Below are 18,344 nucleotides of genomic sequence, written 5' to 3'. Positions count from 1 at the left end.
TGACCGCTCCGCATTCACGCTTCGGGTATTAAATTACGAGAAAGTACGAAGGGTGGGGGCTCCCACCACTCCTGGCATACCAGAAGCGAAAGGCTTAGCGGAGGTTCTCCTCGGAGCTCTTGCGACACGAGACAAGCTATAGGGTTAGGGTTCCGTCGCCATGGCCGGCGCTGGCATGCATCCCTACCACCAGCAGTGGGTGCCGCCACCACAGCCGCCGCCGCCGGCTGCCCCTCCTATCCCCGTCGAAAACCCTAATCGCACCGCTGCCGACGAGGTACCGCCTCCCCTCTCTTGCCCCTCTCCTTTTCGGCGCTAACGCTAGCACTATAAATCACCGATGTTTTCTTGGTTTACTTTCCTCTCGAAGGTTCGGACGATCTTTATATCGGGTCTTCCGGCGGACGTGAAAGAGAGGGAGCTCCATAACCTCTTGAGGTGGTTGCCGGGGTTCGACGCGTCTCAGATCAACTTCAAAGCGGAGCAGCCTATGGGGTTTGCCCTCTTCTCCACTCCTCAGCACGCCATAGCAGCCAAGAATGCGCTTCAGGTGATCGCCCCTCTTTCTTTATCGTTTATGTTTCTCTCCTGTCTTGGATCTCTGGACCTTGATCTGTTTGACAGATCTAATGCTGGCTCTGGTCTTCAGGACTTGGTGTTTGATGCTGAGACAAAGTCTGTCTTGCACACAGAGATGGCGAAGAAGAATCTTTTTGTCAAGAGAGGTGCGTGACGCTGTTTCCTAGGGTTTATTATTCTGATCATGAGTTTGCTATTAAATAAGGGAGGGAGAGATCAAGTAAACCAATTTGATTTAACTTTTTTTTGATTTTAACAGTGCCTACTAAGCTGCTAATTTATCTAATGTGGCTGCACCAGTTCCTTACTGGATTATTAAGGAGCTGCTTATCGGAAACTAACTTCTGTGTTCTAAAATCAAATTGGTACCTTTAAACAAGGAAAGGTGTAGTGGAATGGTGACCAATATGCTATCTATAAAGAAAAGAATTCAAAGGGCAATGTTGTTATGTGGATAATTGGTTGGTAAAAACAAAAGAGTGTGAACTTGTACCATGCAACTTTGAAGGTAGATTCGTTGACATTATGTAATTCTGTGGATGCTCTTGTACAGCTGAGATGAGTTGCACTTCGAGAAGAAAATTGGCCATGCGAGTAATGATTATATGGTAAAAGGGGATAAAATTCTGGTGGTTCTGAAACATTATCCTGGTCAGTAAAGGAGTGTTTTTGAAGATGATTCTGACAGGCACCTACTGATGGTCTATTAACGTCATATCTTTGCATCATTAGATGTTTATAACTTTGATGGATTATACTTGTATATCTTAATGAGGCCATTGCTGGCTATGTTTTGCTCTCTTACGCCAATAATAGAAAAAGGTGAAGCAGACAATGATTGACGAGTTTTTCCAATGGTAGCCATGACTAGTAATACAAATCAGAATTATGGTGTTCCCTCATATTATGAGAAATTCTTTGCATGCTTGGTTGATTACACTACATCATTGTTCTTCATCAGACGATTTCATTTAGTCTTGGTTCGTATGCTTCCATACACATGAACATGATTGTGCATATGGTTCTATGACTGATTTGAAGGTGCATACAATCATGTAAACTGCAACATTTTATTAAAGGATTTACATATGACAGATTGTAGATATAACAAGAAATAGCTGGCACACTCTCTTTATCTAGCATTTGCTGTGTTTTATAAATTTTTGTACGTACAATGCTGAGTTCATAGTTTTTTTTTTTTGGGGGGGGATCATATTTATAAGGATACAAAAGTTAGATAGAACAGAACAAAATAAATGGAATGCATATTTAGTGCACCTAGAAGCCATAGAAGAAGCATAGGAGTTGCACATTGTGGTGGGGAATTGAATCAAATGGTATGAGCTTAAGTGATAAAAGTTATAAGAAGGTCAGTATTTGGATGGTGGTTTGGACTTTTATGGGGGAGCAGGGAAGGAGTATGGAAGACCTGATGTAGATGGAGTTGTGTAAAAGGATTTGGCAGAGTTGATAGTAGTAAAGGATGTTGTATTAATTTAGATATTAATGATGAAAAATGATTTGTTGGGCGATCTTAAATAATTAAAACAATGCTCATGGTTGTGTCATGATTATATTTGCAATTTGGTTAGAGTTAGGTAGATTCTTGCATGCTTCATCCGGTCATCTTATACTTCCATTTTTGATGTCACAAGTGAACAGATCAGTGTGCAGAAGCATAACACCAATGTGTTGCTGTCTGTGTGCCTGGGTAAACTCATGAGCGTATTTGTCTACATACCTGATGAGCAGGCTTAGCCAAATTCACGATGATCTTTTATGTCAAGCAGTCAACTATTTGTACTTATTTTTATTATCTAGTGTTTTCATTTAGTATCATATGGTTTCTGGATGTGTCTTCCAATTGGATGGCATATTTTCTCTTGGTTATGATGGTGAAAGTCTTTTTATTTTACAGATAGCAAGCTGTAACATCATCAGAAAATTTTAATTTTTATATATGCTAGTCTATATATGCTTGCTTGTGAACATACAAATTTAGTATAGTGATACCTTTCATCTGTTTTTTTGTCCTTTTTTGTTGAGTTGTGTAACATGTTATGCCCTAACATTCTCTAATTTTTAGGTGTGGTGGCTGACTCAAACTCCATTGACCAGAGTAAACGCCTGCGAACTGGTGGGGACTATACTCATGCAGGCTATCCTGCTCCACCTTTTCACACTCCACCACCACCTCCAGTTTGGGGGACCCCAGGGTAAATAATAAAACTTGTGGATCATATTGCACCAATTTGTATCTTCCTTTATTTGATTTTTTTTTTCTTTTTTTTGGTGGGGGGGGGGGTGCTGGGTTCGGGGTGCCTTGAAATTTAGATATATGGCTCCACCTGCTCCATATGACCCATATGGAGGTTATCCAGTACCTCAAGTGTCCATGCCTACTCCTGCTCCTGTGCCAGCACCTAGTGGTTATGCTCCTGTTCAGGTAATCGCCACATACAAAGTGCCATTTTCTAATATTTAATTGTTATTATTAAAAGCTTGTCCTTTTCTTTTTCCAACTTGTTAATATATTGAAAGGATTGCATTAGTCATTCTTGTTATGTTAAACATTTATTCTCAAAATTCCTTTATAGTGGTGAATCAATGTTTGCATTTTTTGTGCAAATACATTGTTTGGCTACATGCATTTTTTAGCTCAGAGCTTGGATTTCATTCCACAACATTCTTTTAAGTTGTCCAATGTAATTTTTATTGTTGTCTTCCCTTATTTGTGTAACCTTGCTATTTAACTGTCTTATGTGGACAGTGAACTTTTCGTTGCAAATACTGAATGACCTAAAGACCATGATTGCCATCCCACAGTAAATAACCTGATACTTTTTTATTGTGGAAACATTTTGTTTTGCCATTGAATTGAAAATTCAAAACAAAGTCTCAAAACCTTAGGCTTTGGTTTACTCCCTAGTTGCGTTGCCCATGTCAGTTCACTCCCTGATTGTAAGGTTAGACATCTTTGTTGTTGTTTTATACCTTGCTTCTGTTAAATCCATATCATTGATAATGACAAAGAAATAACCCAAATCATGGAACTTACTTTGTTTGGTCGCTGACAGTTAACCTCACATTCTCAGTGATACTAGAATATTATTCAATGAATAAACTCCTTTGATGTTCAGACATATCTTATAGCATTTTGTGACACTGCACAGTATATATTCATGTTTAATATGTTATTTAGATTCTTAGTGCTTCTTTTGTTAAAGAGTTATGGATTCTGATCTTGGTCCTGAAAACATCTGAAGTTAAACTACACCATGTTTTTGTGAAAAAAAATATTCACACCCACCAAATTTGGAACAAATCCTACATAGACGGCAACTTTGTGGTTTTTAACAAGCTAGAGAACCACATGAAGTGATGAACTTAACTTGATGCAGGAAATAGTCTTCTTCCTATAAAAGTTTGTATAGGAAAGACTGGAAAATAACATGAGACAAATAGATAATCTAGCAATCCAATGTTAAACATGCAAAATGCATGGGCGGAAATATGGTATTATTGAAGAATAAAATGGAGACCAACTATGGTATTATCGAAGAATAATATTGAGACCAACTATGTTACTTAAACCATATGAAAGACTAAACATAGATGGACATACTGTATAGTCATCACAATCAATTGATGATCCAACCGTTTGATTTAGGATTATGAAGTATTGGGTTGTTGATGGCCATTCTGGAAGTTCTAGATTGCTGGATATAGGTGATTGAGTTATTTGTCATATTTATAGTTTGCTTACATTGGAGTAGTCTACAATGTAACATTTTGGCTAAGGGCCTGTTTGGTTGCACAAGTGGATTGGAGGAGACTTTGAGGCACTTCTGAAAGTGACGTTTTTGGAAAGTGCTCTTTCTGAAAGTGAGTGCGTTTGCTGTATGGTTTGTTAGGAAAGTAAGGATTGTTGGTGGTGAAATCGTTTTATATGTGCGGTATAGTAAGTTGCGTCAAATCACTTTGGATGTTTGGTTGGTCTGAAAGTGGGGAGATATCATCACCCAAGAAGTGGGTGGTAAAATGTCCTTTTAGGAAATATATCCTTTTTATTGATAAAATGAATAAAATATATGTTATAGAGCACATATTGATAGACTAAAACATTATTATTATATTATCAATTATTTTCATAATACTTGAGTGATATTATATGTTACTTAATGTATATAAGTATGGGCATGTGTTGAACAAATTAATTATTATTGTCATATTATTTTTATTCTGTCAATATTAAATAATATTACTTAGCTTATATAACGGGAACATATAATATTTGAAGATTTTGTAGAAATAATCATATGTTTCTTAATAAAATAATTTTATTTTATTATTAATTCAATTTTTACCTTTTAACTAATGGCTTATATTGGTTTTCAATATCCAAACTACTAGTCATCTTCAATAATAACCTAAACTATTTTTCTTACCAAATTTAATATCAATTATTGAATAAAAAATTACTTTATTAATAATTATTTTTATATATTTTGTACTTTTCCTAGGTTTTCATCCATGGAGTCATGAGCAAACTTTTAGCAGTCCATGTTACATGGGAAAAAGTGGGAGGGGGTGGTGCATCCAGACTAAACCTCCAAAATCCCTTGCTCAGTACATGGCTATTTCACAAATTTAGACGCCAAAAATCCATACATAATAGTAAAAATGATTGAGAAAACATATCAAGTATATTGTTTATTGCTTCGTAGTGCAGCAACCATAGTCCTTGGTCTCTCATCTCTTGTGCAAACCAAAAAATAAGTAAAAATAAAAGACAAGAAGTAAGATATGTGAAATAAAAAACAAGTGGTAAGATATGGGGGATCATGTGGATTGGATGGTCTCAGACTATGAGTGCTTCTCATCATCAATATTGATGGCAAAAAATCCGACTTCCTCCTATTAATTATCTCGAAGCCACTCTATGCATCATTGTCCCATAGATGATGATTGCAATGGTTGCCACATATGGCATCTAGATTCCTCCTAGCAATTGTCTCCAAGCCACTCTGCGCATCATTACCCCATAGATGGTGATTGCAACAGTTGCCATATATGTGGCCATCCAAGTGGCGACCGTGTAGGGGTGGTCGACAAAGAAGAAGACATTGGACATCATTAAAAACGGACATCTTAGTAACCTATGAAATGGCAAAATCGAACCAGATCCAAACCATATAATCCATCACATATAAAATTAACATAGAAACATTACAAGGAACCTGTGAACAGGCATGATAAAGTCAAGATGTGCATCAATCTCGCAAGGAACCTGTGAACAAGCATGATTAAATCAAGATATATAGCAAACTTGTAGGGTTCTTGTGAAAAAATGATATCATCAAGATAGATAGCTGCAATAGTTGCCGTATATGTGGCCCTCCAAGTTGCAACCACGTAGGGGTGATTGACAAACTTGCGAATAAGGCATTGAAGATCATGTCACAACTGTCATAGTAACTTGTGAGCAAATAGAAAAACTGAACCATATCCAAATGATGTAATCCATCACAAAAAAAAATCATGATAGCAATCATACAATGAACCTGTGATCAACTATAATAGCCAAATAGTGACCCCAAGGCAAGATATAAAATCCATCATCGATGGAAAAAATTAGTTTTGTAAAAAAAAGACTAAGTTATTGCTAGGGGAAAATTTTGCTATACAATGTGGATGTATACATCAAATTCATTTCCTTAGGTTTTCATTTCTTAGTTTGCCATATCATGTCAAAGCTCATTAACATCATGCAAAAAGCAACCTTATCTTTTTCATAGTCAACCTCTAATAAACTATAGCTGATTATACTTAATTCTCATGGCGAAAAGTTACTTTTTTGCAAGAAAATGTAGGACCTATGTGCTTCATTCTAATTTTGCCATTCACAATTTGTAAGAAAGCAGCTTATAATGGCCTCTCTTCACATAATCCAAGAAAGTGGTAGACATGCATGGACCAAAGAAAAAAAGATTTTCTGACCTGTAAAGTGTCAAGATAGTAATAACGCTACAACATGCTTCATGGAAAACTATTCCATGATATTTGCAAGACATTCCAAGACCCTCCCATTGCACTAACCCATATTCTGCCCTCTCTTCAAACCTCTCCATGAACCTTGGCTAGCCAAATTCATTGCTAACCTAGCTGGAGAACTCCCTCCCCACAGAAAGCAATCACAAAATCAAGACGAAAATATCCAACAAAATGTAAATTGCAACCAAGAAGAGCAAGCACACAGTCCTTTTGATTAGACAAAATAAAACCAATGAAAGTTTCTTTCAAAAAAGGGCAAATCATAGAGCCAATGCTCAACCATAAATCTCTTCACTGAATGACTTCGATTTCTTTTGCTAAAGAAAAGATCTAAAATTGCTGGAATGCTAAACCCTCAGCACCCAAGAAACAACCTGTTTACCTCACAACACAATGGATCTACTTAACAAGTTTCTCGAAAAGTCAAAAAATTTCAAAAAATAATAAAAATGATCATTTCAAAACTAGCAGATCTGATTATAATCTATGATTCCAAGATCGCAAACCCTATATTAACAATCATAACAAAAAGTAAAAGAATGCAACGAAATCGACCAAAAATAAAAGAAATCAATGGAAAAAGAGTAACTAGAGAAAACCGCCTGAGATCTAAGAATGAAGTAACCATGCCTTGACTCCCAATGCTCGATCCAATGAATTAGTGACCATGGAAACATCACCACGAGAAAGGATAGAAATGTTGGAGAGACCACCATTTGACCACCATTTGGGGGCTGGGAGAGAGGGGGTCGTGAGGGCTTGCTTGGAGGTGATCGAATTGCCCCAGGGGAGAGTGAGGTTGGGAGGTGGACGCTTGTGCCCATGTTTAAGAGGTGGAGGGGTCCGAAGTCATGAATCTAGTTTAAAAGGCCAGGAGTAGGCTGGGTAGTAGCTTCCTAGCGGCCACTTTCATTTCCAAACTCACCAACTCCCTGGAGTCGGTTTTCAGAAAGTTCCGGGAGTCACTTTCGGGGCCAACCAGGTAGGCCTTAAAGTCATCTGTAAAGCAAAGTTCAATGATATTGTTGGAAAAAATAAGATGTAAAGTCCTAGAGCAATATGGATTTTTAAAGACAACTTTGGCCTTATACTAGGAAGTTCAATTAGATAGCTACATTTGCTTCTCAATTGCAGAAATATTTGGTGAGGAGGAAGTAGAAATAATTTTATTGATATGGAAGGCATTTATAATAGGCTATGAGTTTTCAAGATGATGTTTGATTCCAAGTGGCCGTAGTTTAGCTGGTTGACATTTTTCTTGACAAAACCAGATGTCCATGGTTTAAACTTTGGTGGTGGCATCCCCACTCTATTTCTCAGAAAAAAGTTCTATGCTTAGGCCCCCGTTTGGAGGAGCTGTTGGCAGTAGAACTTTTGGAAGTAGAGCTTTTATAAAAAGCTGTTTGCTATTTGATAACTGCATTTTTAAAGTGTTGTGCCATTTTAACATGTGTTTGGTAAACAAAATAACAAAGCACTTTTTTATGACAAAATAACTATAAAAGACATTGCATAATATTATACAATAGAGCATAAAAAAATATAATATGTATTAATACATATATATATATATATATATATATATATATGATATAGGATAATATTACTGTAATGTAATATAATATTATTATAATATAGTAATATAATATTGTATCCTATAGCATAATAATTTAATATAATATTAAATTATTTAACATAACATTTCAATGTATTATGATATAATGTAATATAATATTATATTTATAGTATAATATAATAATAAAGATATAAAATATTATAATTATTAGTGTAAATTAATTTTTCATAATGTAATAAAATTTCTAGCTATGTGATAAAATTGGTTAAACAATTATTAAAGGGGCATTTTGTTTAATTGTTATATTTTATTACGGGTATTTTGGGTAAAAAATAGCTCTCCAATCGAACCTAAAAGTGTTTTTCCGGAAAACTCCAACATGGAGCTTCTCCCAAAAAAGCTAAAGCTAAAACAACTTTTCGAAATTTTTATCAAACATCTCTATTTTATCTGAAAGTGCTTTTGGAGAGCCAGAAAGTGTCTTTTGGCCCTTCAAAAGCTCCCTCAAACAGGGCCTTAGAGAGACATGCAGGAGCAACAATGAGGACACATATTTTATAGAAATACTGCCTTTTTTTGGTGGTTGCAGGCTTTGAACAGGTTCAACAATTAGTGATCAGCTTTTAACACTAGTTTGCTTACATCCATTTGGGAGTCCTTATGCTCTTGTGGCTTAAATACAATGCTTGTTGATGTTACTTTTGACAAAGACAATCTAGAAGATATCATCAAAGAGCTATAAATTAGGAGATAAAGTTAAAAACATATCTAAACCCTTAAAATGTTCAAGATCCAATCAAGCCAAGTTGCTTGATTTTGAGCTAAACAACTATTTCTAACCAATCAATGAATAGTGGTCAAGTTTTAATTGAAAACCAAAATTGAAGCAATATGAACATATGCAAGAGATTCTTAAAAGTTAGGCACATGGTTCTTCTTACCAATGGCTTTCCTGCAATCATTAAGATACCTATCTAATGCAATAGGATCAAGGAACGGACAATTTCCCCATCAATCGATCATGCAACATTATATTTATCCTTGAAAAATGAAGAATATAAATGATTTTCCAAGAAGCTCAAATCAAAGTGGATGCATTGAATATGCTTTTTTTTGTTGTGATATGCACTATATGCTACCTTTCAGACCTTAAGGGAAAAGCTTACAATACAAAAGTTTAACCATTTTTCTTGTGATGAACAAAACATTGGCTAGGAGGATGCCAATCAGCATAAGGTTATGGCAACAAAGATGGAAACATATGGTAAAATCTTAGTTGCCAAAATCAAGCGCGTGTGCGGAGTGGGTACGGGAAGAGGATATTTTAGAAACACTTTTAGCAAAGAAGCGGATATGAATTCGAGAACCTAGAATATTTTGAAGTAAGTGCATTTACCCTGGAGAGAAGGTTCCAGCTACTAAGGGCAAAACTAGAAGAATACAGCCATATATGAGTTTACTAGATGAAGTTTTAGAGTATCAATGGCAGAAAGATAAAACAAGTGTGGACTTTTGACATGACTTAGATGTGCACTATGAGCAAAGGATGACCACTATAAACAGTAATTTTTGCATGTTTGTTGAAAGATTGAAAAAGAAGATGACGTGATTGGTAAAAATTGGACAGGGGCATTCATTAATTATTTGTATAGACTATCTTTATCAGTGAAGTAGGATCTGTGTAGCTGACCCTGCACATACATGATGCATCTTGTTTGTATTTTTATGCTGATATACATCAAGTCCATAATCTATTTTCATTACTTTCAGTTATTTTCCATCTTTTATACTAATAGTCTCTCGTGCTGCGTTAAATTGGTATAAGTGTAGAAGTTTTAAAGTATGTACTTGCTGGAAGGTATTGAGTCCTGAGGTAGTTGTTGTGGAAATAGGAAAATTATGACTATGGGGATGATTTACCAGGCCTTGATAGACGATGGAACTGATCACAGAAATGCTGGAAATATTTCAAGGCCTTTTCCAACGAAAAATTTGCTAGCCATCTGTTTCCTAACGAATCTGAAGCCCTGCTCAACAGGAGGAGGTATTTATTGCCAACTGATCATCACGGTACATGGAAAGTATGGCAAGGACAACGGGAACCCAGATGAGGTCTTAAGCATTGACGTTGTCCAAAAGATTTGAAAACTTTCTATCTGTGTTTGTGTGATCATAGCGTGGGTCTTTGTGGTTTGTGTAATAGTTATATATGAAGACATAGGATAATGCAGGGGCAAACTATGGGATTTAAGTATAGGGGTGATAGTTATTTGACCCATCATGCTAATGGTTCAAATTTTCTGGAACATCATATGGGACATAAAAGGCAAACATATAAATTTTGATCTTTCATAGAAATCAAGCCTTATATAGTAAAAAAATAATTGATACTTTCGAGTCCTTTAATATAGGAACAACATATGGAGTGTAAATTTTGATCTTTCATAGAAATCAAGCATTATATAGTAAAAAATAATTGATACTTTTGAATCCTTTATTATAGGAACAACATATGGAGTTTAGGAGTTTTATGAGTTTGGTTAATCTATTAAGCCTATATTAGGCATGCCAATGTATTAATAAATGTGCATAGAACAAGGACTTGTTAAAGCAGTTGCTGTGAATAACATTTAAAATGTGATGTGAGTACAGAACCTGTGTGATGTAAAGTCAATACATAAATAGCATACCAATGCATTTAACAGTACATTAGTTCTTCATGTTCACTGATAGGAATCACTTATGCTTTCATAGTTATTAAAGCCTCATAATATTAATTCTTAATTTGGAGCTCGATAGAGCATCTCTTAATAACTTAGGTTGTGTTTGGCTATGGGTTGAAGGAGGACTAAATGGAAAAGGTCCCGTTTACTCCACTTATTCTACTTTAACCTGGCAAATGCTAGTAACCAATTAATTCTGAGGGTAAAGTCGGTATTTTGAAAAGTTGGCAGAGCTACTTTTTTCACCAAAGAGAGAGCAAATTAACCCATGCATCCAGGTTAACTGATTTCACAACCAAACACAGCCATATGTCGTTATTACTAAAGTTGCATTTTATTTTGGTCTCTTTTTATTTTCACTTGGCAAGCTTATCACTAGATAATGCTTCAATCATCACATTTACACTACTGTTACTGTTTTGTCTTTGTTTTGCAGAATACAAAAGACAATCCTCCATGCAATACACTTTTTATTGGCAATCTGGGCGAGAACGTAAATGAGGAAGAACTTAGGGGCATTTTTAGTGTGTATGAATCTTGACCTTGACATTGCACACACACACACAAAAATGATGGCTGTTTATCGTTAAGAGTGAGAATGATATCTTTTCCATATATATTAAGTTTAATTCCCTTATTGGGCATTGCTTACTCACAAAATCGTTCTTTTTAGATTTTTTTTTTGCTTACTCTGCTTTATTTCATGCAGGCAACCTGGTTACAAACAAATGAAGATCTTGCGTCAGGAGAGAAATACTGTTTGCTTCATTGAGTTTGATGTGAGTAGTATTAAAAATTGCATTCTTTTGATCTCACATTTTAATCAAGTATATTGCTTTGAGCATGATTATGGTTTTGTATTTAATTTATTTAAAAATTGAACTATCTGTGCAGGATGTGAATGGTGCTACAACTGTTCACCAGAATCTGCAGGGTGCTGTTCTTCCTAGCTCTGGTCGCGGTGGCATGCGAATACAATATCCTTTTTCAGTGAATATTGAGACCTCCTGGTGATCTTTTAATCCAATTTGTCGATTTGATGGTCGTAAAATATAAATTATTAGATATGCCCTATTTTTGCACACTTAAAGAGCTCCTATGTATCAAAGAGAGCAATTTGGCTCTATAGGTAATTAGGGATTAGGCCTTATGATATTATTTGCATCTTTTTTTCTTTCGTACTACATTTTGGCTATATCTTTTGTGGGGCCTTTGGATATTTTCAGTAGGATAATTTTCTATAATTTTCTATATATCCTATTATAGATCTGGTGTTGGGTAGGAAAGGTTTTACACTATTAAGATGGTGCTTAAAATCAGTTTTAATGGCTTTCCGTATCAGTTTCATTAAATATACAAATTCTTCTGTTATTATAATGTCACATATATGTTCTAGTAGGGAAGGCTTGAAAATGTCATTAAATCTTATTTTGATTCTTTCTCTTTTTTAGGGAGAAAGGCTAGTTGTTTTCAAATCTTGGTAGCAGGAATGTTCCATTTAGGGTGGAAGATTTGCTTCCGAATCTCCTTAGGAACTTGTCCCTTACCTGTTTCTTTAAGTGTTTTCTTATATTTTTTTTAAGAGACCTGCGCTTCTGGTAACTAAGGTCCTAATAAATGGTGGACTATTTAGTAGCCTTATCATGTTGAAAACTATGAATTGAGAAGAGAAGGGTGCAATTAGGATGAATAATGGCTGTTGCTTCTCGTTCTCTCTCGATTCTTTGTCTCTAGCTCTTTCTTTTTCTATTTGGGCTTGAGGATTGGGCCTGCAATTGGAGATGATGACCTTTTGGAGCATAACTTTTCGCCTTTCACTGATTTTCGTGTGACATCTTGACTTATTTAATTTCATTGCTTTTATCTATGTATAAATTTTAGACCCTACAATATCATTGATTTGCTCAATCCTGATCAGATCCGCATCACTTGAAGGGCTTGCATTTAACACCTTATATCTGATTTTGCTTTGGTTTAGAGTCTGAGTTGGCTTGCTGATTTATGAGTTGATTATTAATATTCACATTACTATAGAAAAAATTTTGCATTTCATTTTGTTATTTGGTTTCCATTTGATGTCAAATTAAAAGTTTCAGTTATTAATATTTACATTGCTATAGATAAAGAGTTTGCATTTCATTTTGTTCTCTGATTGTTCCACTTGACATCATGGTTTTATATAATGGTGTTTTAACTGTGATAACGATTTTATAACAGGTTTGGGCAACCCCGTTAACATGGGAAAAGATAACGGCTGTTATTTTCTGTTACAACAGACCATTATAACATTAGTAACGGCCATTTCTTTCGGTTGTATCTTCTAAAATAATACTTTTCAAAATTCAAATATTCCTTTCTCAAAATTCCCTCCAAAAATTATTTTATGGTCCAAAATATATTAATATTTTATCTAATAAAAAATAAAGGAAAAATAATGCCATTATTGTTTACATTATTTCCATTATAAAACCATTATAATGGCCGTTATTTTAGCGATTATTTTAATATTAAAACTTTGATAATTTTTTTAAGGAAAATAATGGCTGTTATAACCATTGACGGTCAATAATGGGATAAAATGTAATTCCGAACGTGGCTTGACATCAAAGAAAAGGTTTACTTTGCTGTTATTACCCCCTTGTAGTGGTTTGAAACAGTATAAGTGGTATAGAGGTGAACAGCGTCGGCATTGCTTCATATCCGATTTGGCAATAACTTCTGTTTGAAGAAGTAGAGGGGCATGTGGTGGGGAAGGGTAAAATTTTAAATTCCAACAGGGCAGGTATCAGGTTATGCGGTGCTTGACCCATCTGAGGTGTCCACCTCTGGCACCTGTAAACATAGCAGCTGCATAGGCATCTACCCATAGATTGAGCCACCTATATTGGTACAGACCACCCAAGCCACAGGCAAGGACCTTAATTGCCGCTCTGCCTAAGGTGGGGGGTGCTTTGGCTGTTGTCCCAGATGCTCTTTAAGACAGTGCCCACTTGCATTTGGTCTTATATGGTTAGCTTTATTACCTATGAAGCCACCAAATTTTGCCCGTTCTGTTGGTCAAGTTGGGTGAACCCAACCAATTGCACCCATAAAATGTTTCTCGTAAGACATGCTAGAATATTTAGAAGTGTATCAGCCACATTATGTCCCTCATCCTTAATTGTCATATTTGTAACTTTATTACATCGGACACCTTTTTTGGTTAACTTTTGTTTCCCCAAGTTCATAGGACTTGTCATTTGACATTTTAAGAATCAAAATTCTGATTCTAGGATGTTGGCATTCATGCTCATGTCTTTTCTTGTCTGTAAAAGTACGTTGATGACTACCCTTCAAGAAGATGTGAAGATTCATTTTGTATGATTACGGCCCAATGCATTTCTACATCGCTTTTAACAATTTTACTGTTGAACTATATAAGCCCTGACTGTCGAATTTATTATTACGTTGTGTTTTCTTGACTGTTCATACATTTTCAAAGAACCCTTTTGGACGGAGGAAGGATTCAGTCAATGGGTCTGCAGCTGAGCACAACGGAGCTCCTACTACCTACCAGCAGTAACTCGAAGGGATGTATCTTGCTCCTTAAGCTTCCCTCATGAAGATAACAAAATAGGAATGGATCCCATCATGAAAATTATGCTGTTGCACTCACATCATAAGTCATCATCAGCATCCTTGACTGAATGCACCTGTTATAATGAGTGTCATTACCATCTTCCATGAGTTGAAGACTCTTGGGGCATCATGATCGGTTATTAAATGTGCATTGGCATCATCAGCATAGTTAACTAGTGTTTTCTTACCTTAACTATATGCACTTGAAAGGGACATCGTGATCTGTTATTAGATGTGCATTGACGTCATTGACATGGATTAATTAGTACCCTTTGAATTTGATCTATATATGCAGTTGAAAGATGCAATATTGTTCGATTTATTATATACCATATGCTGGAAATTTGCCATGCTTGCATCAGCCTTAGAACTTGATCTTCAAATGGCACCTTACCCTCTCAATACCACTACATTGGAGGATAATGCTCAAACTCATGTCATTTCATGGCATATTTATAGTTCGAGCGTGGAGCATTATCATCAATTCATATTCACCAGTTCATCCGTCCATGCTTCTGTTTAGCATGAAACTGATCAGTATGTTCTTACCTCCAGGCTAAGCATAAAGCCAAAATTGGAAAGATTTGCCGGTGTGATCTATATGCAGGATTTCTTTTACAGATGATGAAGCGCCATACAAAAATGGTAGTACCTGGGGGCAGTCAGAGCTTGCTGTTTATAATTTCATGCACTTAGGTGCAAGTTAAACATACATGCCCTCGGATGATGGAATTCTAGCTCAGGTATGGCTCCTTCCTTAGATGATAGATTTTAGCTCAGATTCCAAGGTGGTTCCAGTATTATCAACAACTGATCAACTAGAAACTAGCCAAAAGGTTCCTGTTCCTTATTTCATGGATATCTGGTTGACTGCATGGTCAAAGCCGGTAACCTGGCCAGCGTTTGGACAAATTGGTGTTTCATCCTGTCTGGTGCGGTGCCTGGTAACTGTAGAACAATCTTAATTGATGTGTACATTACCTGATTTTTAGGTGCAAATAAGACATTGTTGGCTATTCAGAATATTGAATTTTAAAAGTTGTTCTGGCGGATGGTTGTATCATAGGCCATCTCATTAATTCCTTTTTAAGGGTGCTCGTTTCTTTTTAAAAGTTGTCTTGCTACCAAGCATCGCATACTTCGTTTCCGAGCCTCCAGATTTAGATGCTTAGGGATTCTCATCCGCTATCAAATACGTGAGTCGAAACCATCCCTTTCTCTCGCTCGCTCAGATGAAAAATTTGCTAGGAAGTAAATACCTAATGATGCAAAAAAAGGACGAGGCCTCCGAGGCAGTGTTCAGTATCCGATGGAAAACTTTAAGCAAGGCTACTTTCTTGTGCGGGAACATATTTCAAACAACCAAAATTCTTCCTTGAAAAGTCTTATTAGACTGCAGACGTTGCCGGGGCTGTCTTGGCGTATTAAAATCAGGGGAAAAAAGAGGGTGACTTTGGCGATCTTTCAGGTTTAAATAAACCTCTGAGTGGTGCGGCTGGTAACCTACGGGCCAGATTTCTTATAAATATGTGATCCCCTCTATAGCTGGTTATGATCGATCCTCTTTGTTTTGTTTTTTTTTTTAAGCATGAAGAAATTTGTTCTCATGTGGTGCATGGCACTCAAATCCGCCTTATAGATGCTAACACAGACTTTGGTTACAGGCTAAGAAGTAAGAACCGATCTGATGGTAACCGGTTCTTGATTTTTGAAGCCAGTATTGAACAAATCAATAGTGGAAACCGGCCAAACGCAACCCAATCAACATTAGGCTGGTTCAGGTCGATTCTTGGGTTATATTTCTTTTTTTTTTAAAAGGGCAAGTAAATTATTGATTTTGTACAGGAACAATATATTACCTTGAGCCTTCACAAATGTAACACAGGTACTATTATCGAAGATGTTTCGTATGACAAAATAAAATCCAACAACATCAACTTAATAACTTATACAAGAAATAGACAAATATAAAGTTATAATCTATGTCTAATACAAATTACAAACTAAATAATAAAGGTAAGAAATTTCATTTGCGTCAATATAACTACAAAGCTATCTTATACATATTAAAAAGTCAATGGAGAAAAAGAGATAAATAGGAGAGAGGGAATTATAAATGACACTAAGATTGTTCAAATATTTAATATAAGCATAGGCAAATGTTCAGTCAGATCTATCCATTTAAAATAAAACATAAAGTAAAAGCTAATGAGTAATGATAACGAAGGAATAAATCTAATACCACAAGTTACATTCCAATAAACAGTATGCATGTGGATCTGCTCCGGTCCCGGCTCAATCCAATTGTTGAAGAATTAGAATTACAACCAATCCAATCCTATTTAAAACCCGAAGCAAACTAATTCAAGCAGATACATTTGGTTCGGTCCGTCTCTAAGGTTGACCCAGACCCCTGTACGTTTTTGTTCATGTGAGATACGTTTAGTTCTTGCATGCACGATATTTGTCTTTTTTAGTCTTTCGGTCCTCATTAGATCTCCTCCTCTCTCACTTGAAACCACCTCTCTCTCTCTCTCTCTCTCTCTCTCTCTCTCTCTCTCTCTCTCTCTCTCTCATGACAGGCCGGACCGAGTCAAGAGTTAGTGTGGGTTGGATCCTGTGGGTTGGATCATGTCGGGCCTGGACCCATTTATTTCTCATGCCAGACTTCGGGTTTGTGATTTGCTCCGGCCAGATGGGGTGGAGTGGGATACCAGCAAGATCAGTCGGTTGTTTGGAGAGCATCTCAAGAGAGGGTCCGGTTGCTTTCGGTTCCGGGGTGTGCCGGTCCAGACATGAGGGTTTGGAGTACGTTTAGCAGGCTTAGTGTTAGAGTGAGAAATATCTAACGTGTCCTCCAAAGTGAGCACCGCCCAAGGCTGGACTGTGCATGGATATGGAGGTTTGGTCTTCACCTAAGGATGGTATTATTCCTATGGAATGGAAAGTAGCTCGGAGTCGGTTGTCGACGAGATTGGTGTTGAGTGTGAGGGGAATAGGCATTCAAACTTAGTGCCCTAACTGCTAGGTGGATGGGACCGTAGACCATGCTCTGCTCCAATGTGAGTGAGCTAGTAGGGTTTGGAGGCTCGTCGAGATCCTGCCAGATATATGGAGTCGCATGCATTCCTTCTTGCAGGCGATTCGTCGATGCGCCGACGCCCTCCAGACGCGGCAGGTGGCTGTTGGGGTGAGCTATATTGCTTATCAAATTTGGCTAGCCAAGAATGCCTGGACCTTTCGCGAGAGCATCCCTTCACCGAGGTTCGTTGCGGAGCGTGCCTGGGTACAAGCGGCAGAGATCACTTATGCAGATCCATCGTATGGATTTTCGATAGTTCAGGGCACTTGGGGCTCTTTCTTTGCTCGTATAGGGCTTCAGATGATGTTTTTCACTTGGAAGCCTTCACCTTCGAGTTTCCTCAAGGTTAACTTCGATGGATGCGTGCTAGATAGTGGTAGGAAGGGAGGTGCTGGCTTCATCATCAGAAGCTCGGACTCTAGGGTGGTAGTTGCCGGATTTTCGACACCTCAGTTTCGGAGGCCGAGCTGAGGGTGGCATGGGTCAGCTTGGGCCATGCTCGACGCGTGTTGCAGGCTAGTGCAATTATGCTTAAAAGCGATTCGGCTATAGTAATTGGCTGGATATAGCGTGGCACCGGCAGTATAGTTTTCCAGGCCAATCACATGTTCAGAGAGGCTAACGGGCCACGGACTAGGTAGCCTCATACTCTGGAGGTATTCTATAAGTTGGAGAGGAGTTGCTTAGAGCGCTCCGAAATTTGTTGTTTTTT

At 37.0% G+C, this 18,344-nt stretch overlaps 1 protein-coding gene across 4 annotated transcripts; it reads left to right on the top strand.

Annotated features, from left to right (window-relative positions):
- Positions 1-41: 41 nt before the first annotated feature.
- Positions 42-15,662, top strand: LOC103701696 (uncharacterized). Of its 4 annotated transcripts, XR_003384628.3 has the most exons (11): positions 42-277; positions 371-550; positions 650-725; positions 2,666-2,795; positions 2,914-3,025; positions 11,369-11,460; positions 11,642-11,711; positions 11,827-11,909; positions 14,404-15,087; positions 15,172-15,293; positions 15,435-15,662. XR_003384628.3 is itself a non-coding variant. In XM_008783862.5 (9 exons), the coding sequence occupies exons 1-9, from the start codon at positions 161-163 to the stop codon at positions 14,492-14,494; spliced, it is 951 nt and encodes a 316-aa protein (XP_008782084.1). In that variant the 5' UTR covers positions 42-160; the 3' UTR covers positions 14,495-15,662. The 4 variants fall into 4 exon arrangements, 1 of the variants encoding a protein (XP_008782084.1); XR_603210.4 differs by having other exon boundaries at positions 15,172-15,662; XR_003384627.3 differs by having other exon boundaries at positions 14,404-15,293.
- Positions 15,663-18,344: the final 2,682 nt, after the last annotated feature.

The sequence above is a fragment of the Phoenix dactylifera genome, chromosome 2, assembly GCF_051530095.1.
Source record: "Phoenix dactylifera cultivar Ajwa chromosome 2, Ajwa_hap1_PhDact_Kaust_v1.1, whole genome shotgun sequence".
Taxonomy (NCBI): domain Eukaryota; kingdom Viridiplantae; phylum Streptophyta; class Magnoliopsida; order Arecales; family Arecaceae; genus Phoenix; species Phoenix dactylifera.
Note: the sequence above shows the minus strand (reverse complement) of the source record. Positions and strands in the feature narration are given on the sequence as shown.

Bases quoted from the DNA above. Each gene is read 5' to 3' on its own strand.
- LOC103701696 (XM_008783862.5), top strand. From the start codon at position 161: ATGGCCGGCGCTGGCATGCATCCCTACCACCAGCAGTGGGTGCCGCCA. The intron at 2,796-2,913 runs GTAAATAATAAA...CTTGAAATTTAG, and splicing joins CCAGTTTGGGGGACCCCAGG to ATATATGGCTCCACCTGCTC. The intron at 11,712-11,826 runs GTGAGTAGTATT...CTATCTGTGCAG, and splicing joins TTTGCTTCATTGAGTTTGAT to GATGTGAATGGTGCTACAAC.